The sequence below is a fragment of the Aplysia californica genome, unplaced genomic scaffold, assembly GCF_000002075.1.
Source record: "Aplysia californica isolate F4 #8 unplaced genomic scaffold, AplCal3.0 scaffold01101, whole genome shotgun sequence".
In the NCBI taxonomy this organism is placed as follows: Eukaryota; Metazoa; Mollusca; class Gastropoda; order Aplysiida; family Aplysiidae; genus Aplysia; species Aplysia californica.
This window is the reverse complement of record NW_004798371.1, coordinates 15,992-20,026: the sequence shown is the minus strand read 5'-3', so window position 1 is coordinate 20,026 and position 4,035 is coordinate 15,992. Positions and strand designations below refer to the sequence as shown.

The window sequence follows — 4,035 nt, the reverse complement described above, 5'->3', positions numbered from 1 at the left end:
GGGGGGGTACAAAGAGAGCATGGAAAGAGACATGTTTGTAGTGCAAAGTTAATAATAAATGAGCCTTTAAGTTTTTCTGATTGTACTCTTGTGTATGTTTCTATCTGTTATTGTTATGCTACAAAATACAGTTACTGGTAGATCTGTTTAATAATAAGATGTTTTCTTTCTGCTGGACAGACGTAACAGAGTCGGAAACAGGTTCGGAGACAGCTGCCGAGGACATAGACTCGTCCTGGCTCAACGGGGCAGACGATAGAGACCTGATAGACGCCGCCTTAGACGAACTTAATGAAACAGTAGGAGAAAAGAGGGAAGAAGAAATTTCTAGCGACAAAAAGGTCAAAGACGACGACGACGAGGCTGAGGTTGAAGATACTCTTATCGAGGTAGAAATTATCAAGGAAGAGGAGAAGGAACAGCCACAAGAGGATCGTGGAAAAACCGAAGATACAGCTACCACAGAGAAGGCAGTCACTGAGGCAGTAGAGGAAGAGAGCGTTGAGGAAAGTAAAGTTCTAGCGAAAGAAAAAGAAGAAGTCCAGGTCTCTCCTGAGGAAGGTGTAGGCAAGACTGAAGTTGCTGCTGTAGACATCCAGTCAACTCAAGATCTAGAGACAGAGGTTTCTCTCAAAAACACAGAGAGTAAAGTAGAGACCGAAGAGGTTGCAGTTGAAGCCAGTGTTGAGAAAGAAAAAGAGACTCCGTCGGGTACAGTTGAAGTAAAGACCGAAGACCAGCAGGAAGGTGTTAAAGTTTCTGAGACTCAGTCGAAGGAAGAAGTTGCTGAAATCCGCGAAGAACCCAAGTCTGAAGCCAAAGAAGAGAAGGTTCCAGAAGCTGTCGAAGAGGCAATCGTTGAAGCCGTTCAAGAACAGAAAAAAGCGGAGGTCGGGGTTGAAGAGAAGAGCAAACCTGCTGAGGAAGAGGTAAAGGAAGAAGAGAAGGAGATACGCAAACCCAGGAGATTTGAAGAAGACGTTTTAGAAGAGAGGGAGATCAAACTAAAAAGATTTGACGACGAGCCAAAGAAGAAGGAAGAAGAGAAAGAAAAAGTCAAAAAAGAAGAGGAAGAAGTTGTTCCGAAGCCTAGGAGGTTTGAAGAAGACGTATTAGAAGAACGGGAAATCAAGCTAAAGAGATTTGACGACGAGCCGAAAAAGAAGGAAGAAGTAAAAGAAGAGAAAGACGAAGTAAAAGAAGAAGAGGAAGTTCGTAAACCTAAGAGATTTGAAGAAGACGTCCTAGAAGAGAGGGAAATCAAACTAAAGAGATTTGACGACGAACCAAAACAGAAGGAAGAAGCTACAGAAGAGAAAGAAGAAGTAAAGAAAGAAGAGGAGGTTCGTAAGCCTAAACGTTTTGAGGAAGACGTATTAGAAGAGAGGGAAATTAAGTTAAAGAGATTTGACGACGAACCAAAAAAGAAGGAAGAAGTAAAGGAAGAGAAAGAAGAAGTCACAGTAGAGGAAGAAGTTCGAAAGCCAAGGAAGTTTGAAGAAGACGTATTAGAAGAACGGGAAATCAAGCTAAAGAGATTTGACGACGAGCCGAAAAAGAAGGAAGAAGTAAAAGAAGAGAAAGAAGAAGTAAAAGAAGAAGAGGAAGTTCGTAAACCTAAGAGATTTGAAGAAGACGTCCTAGAAGAGAGGGAAATCAAACTAAAGAGATTTGACGACGAACCAAAAAAGAAAGAGGAATTGAAGGAAGAGAAAGAAGAAAAGAAGGAGCAAGAGGAAGAAAAAGAAGAAGTTCGTAAACCTAAAAAGTTTGAGGAAGACGTATTAGAGGAAAGAGAAATCAAATTGAAGCGTTTTGACGAAGAGGCAAAGAAAGAAGAAAAAGTAGAAGAAAAGGAAGACAAGGAAACAAGACAGGCAGAGGAAACCAAACCAGTCAAAGAAGAAGAGACAAAAGAGACAGTAGAAGAGAAACAAGAGGTACGCAAACCAAAGAAATTCGAAGAAGACGTCTTAGAGGAGAGAGAGATCAAACTCAAGCGGTTTGACGAGGACGAGAAGAAAGAGGAACCCAAGGAGGTAAAAGAAGAAGCTGTCAAGGAAGAGAAAAAGGACGAGAAGGAAGACAAGGAGTTGAAAGAAGAAAAGGAAGAAGTACGAAAGCCGAGGAGATTTGAAGAAGACGTTTTAGAGGAACGAGAGATCAAGTTAAAGAGGTTTGAAGAAGAACCAAAGGAAAAGAAAGAAGAACCAGTAAAGGAGAAGGAAGAAGTAAAAGAAGAAAAGAAAGAGGTAGCCAAACAGAAAGAGGAAGTCAAGGAAGAAGTCAAGGAAGAAAAAGAGGAAGTGCGCAAACCAAGGCGATTTGAGGAAGACGTCTTAGAGGAAAGAGAAATCAAACTTAAGAAGTTCGAAGAAGTCAAAGAAGAAAAGAAAGAGGTAAAGAAAGCCGAGGAGGTTAAAGAAGAGGAGAAAGTAGAAGCGAAGAAAGAATCTCGAAAACCAGCAGCACCTCAATTCAAAGGAAGCATGGACAACTGTGTGACAGAGCTGGGCGACATGGCTCGCTTCGACTGCCGCGTGTCTGCCTACCCAGACCCTAATATCACTTGGTGAGCAATAAGTGTGATTTGATGACTCTTCTGAACGTATTTCATTTAATTTGGAATATTTTTTACTATTCAAGCACTCTTAGCATAATTGCTATTATGTTCCAATATTTTAGGATATAATATTATATTTTCTTGGTTTTGTTTTGATGGTACTTTATGGTGTTGTTCTTTTACTAATAACTATTGTTTTTCTTTTATGTCTTTTTATTGTGTTTTATTTTGAGTTTTGCTTTAATTATCCCTAACAATTCAAACAATGAGAACAAGTAAAACATTAAAATAAATAAGACTTAAGTGCTAGATCTACTTTTGCTTTTCAAAAATATCTGTGTTCGTGCACTTGCGAGTTTTTATCTGACATTGTGTTTAATTACATGATATACAATGTATTAATATGTATAAAAACTACATTACGACCCTGCATCTTTTTTCCACTTGACACTGTCAGGTTCAAGGACGGTCACAAGGTGACCGCTAGTGACAAGCATGAGCTGGTGAACTTCCACGATGATATCTTCTCCCTGCTCATCAAGAAGGTGGACATGGACGACGGCGGACGCTACACGTGCCTGGCCAAGAATGAGTACGGAGAGGCGAAATCAGAGGCCCTTCTCAACGTGGTTGGTAAGTGGGTCTTTTCATGCTTTATCTACTATTGATGAACATTTTTGTAAATAATTCACACCCTCATTCACACGATGTACGGGTCTTTATAAAAAAAAACTATCCTTAAAGTGGGGGCTTCTTAGAACTTACCTGCGAGGGCCTGATTTCCTTGGGTTTCTCCCCTTCTTTATTCTGAACTTAAAGGCATTCCTATTCTGTTCAATAAATGACCAACCTTATGCCATGAAGGACATTAAATTTTAGCCTCAAATCAAGTACTATGACTCTAAATAACATACCTGCATAAAAAGGGTGTTGTTTGCAATAGGATAATAAGTATTCAGATTCGAACGAAAAACAAATAGGAAATTAAAAGGTTCCTCCATCAGGAACCAAATATTGAGATTCAAACGGAGAAACAAGCAAAACATTTTTTTTTAAGAATTAATTTTAACTGGAAAACAGGGAGGAAATAAAAAAAATGACTCCAACAGTAACCAAATGTTCAAACTTTAACGGAAAAAAAAACCAAGTAGAAGATTTTTTTAAAACACTCTGTCATACTGCAGGTCTCAAAGAGAAGATCAAAGACGCCCACGTAGCTCCGACTTTTCTCACCAAGTTCTACGACATGGAGGCCGTGGAGGGCGTGCCCGTGGAGTTTGTTTGCGTAGTGGACGGTAACCCTGACCCCGTGGTCACCTGGATCCTCAACGGGAAGGAGGTGGAGAACAGCTCGGAGATCCTCACCCGTCGCCAGGACGACTCGGTCATGCTGGCATTCAGGTAGGCTGGTTACTATAATCTTCTTCTTCTTCTTCTTCTTCTTCTTCTTCTTCTTCTTCTTCTTCTTCTTC

The 4,035-nt window shown here is 40.2% G+C and overlaps 1 protein-coding gene across 1 annotated transcript in view; it reads left to right on the top strand.

Annotated features, from left to right (window-relative positions):
* LOC101857158 (muscle M-line assembly protein unc-89) overlaps nucleotides 1-3,968 on the top strand; it is a gene marked incomplete in the record, with an annotated part of 76,337 nt that extends 72,369 nt beyond the window's left edge. Inside the window, 3 exon segments of the mRNA XM_013089999.2 lie at nucleotides 181-2,572; nucleotides 3,021-3,196; nucleotides 3,748-3,968. Of these exon segments, the coding sequence (XP_012945453.2) occupies nucleotides 181-2,572; nucleotides 3,021-3,196; nucleotides 3,748-3,968 (2,789 nt within the window).
* Nucleotides 3,969-4,035: the final 67 nt, after the last annotated feature.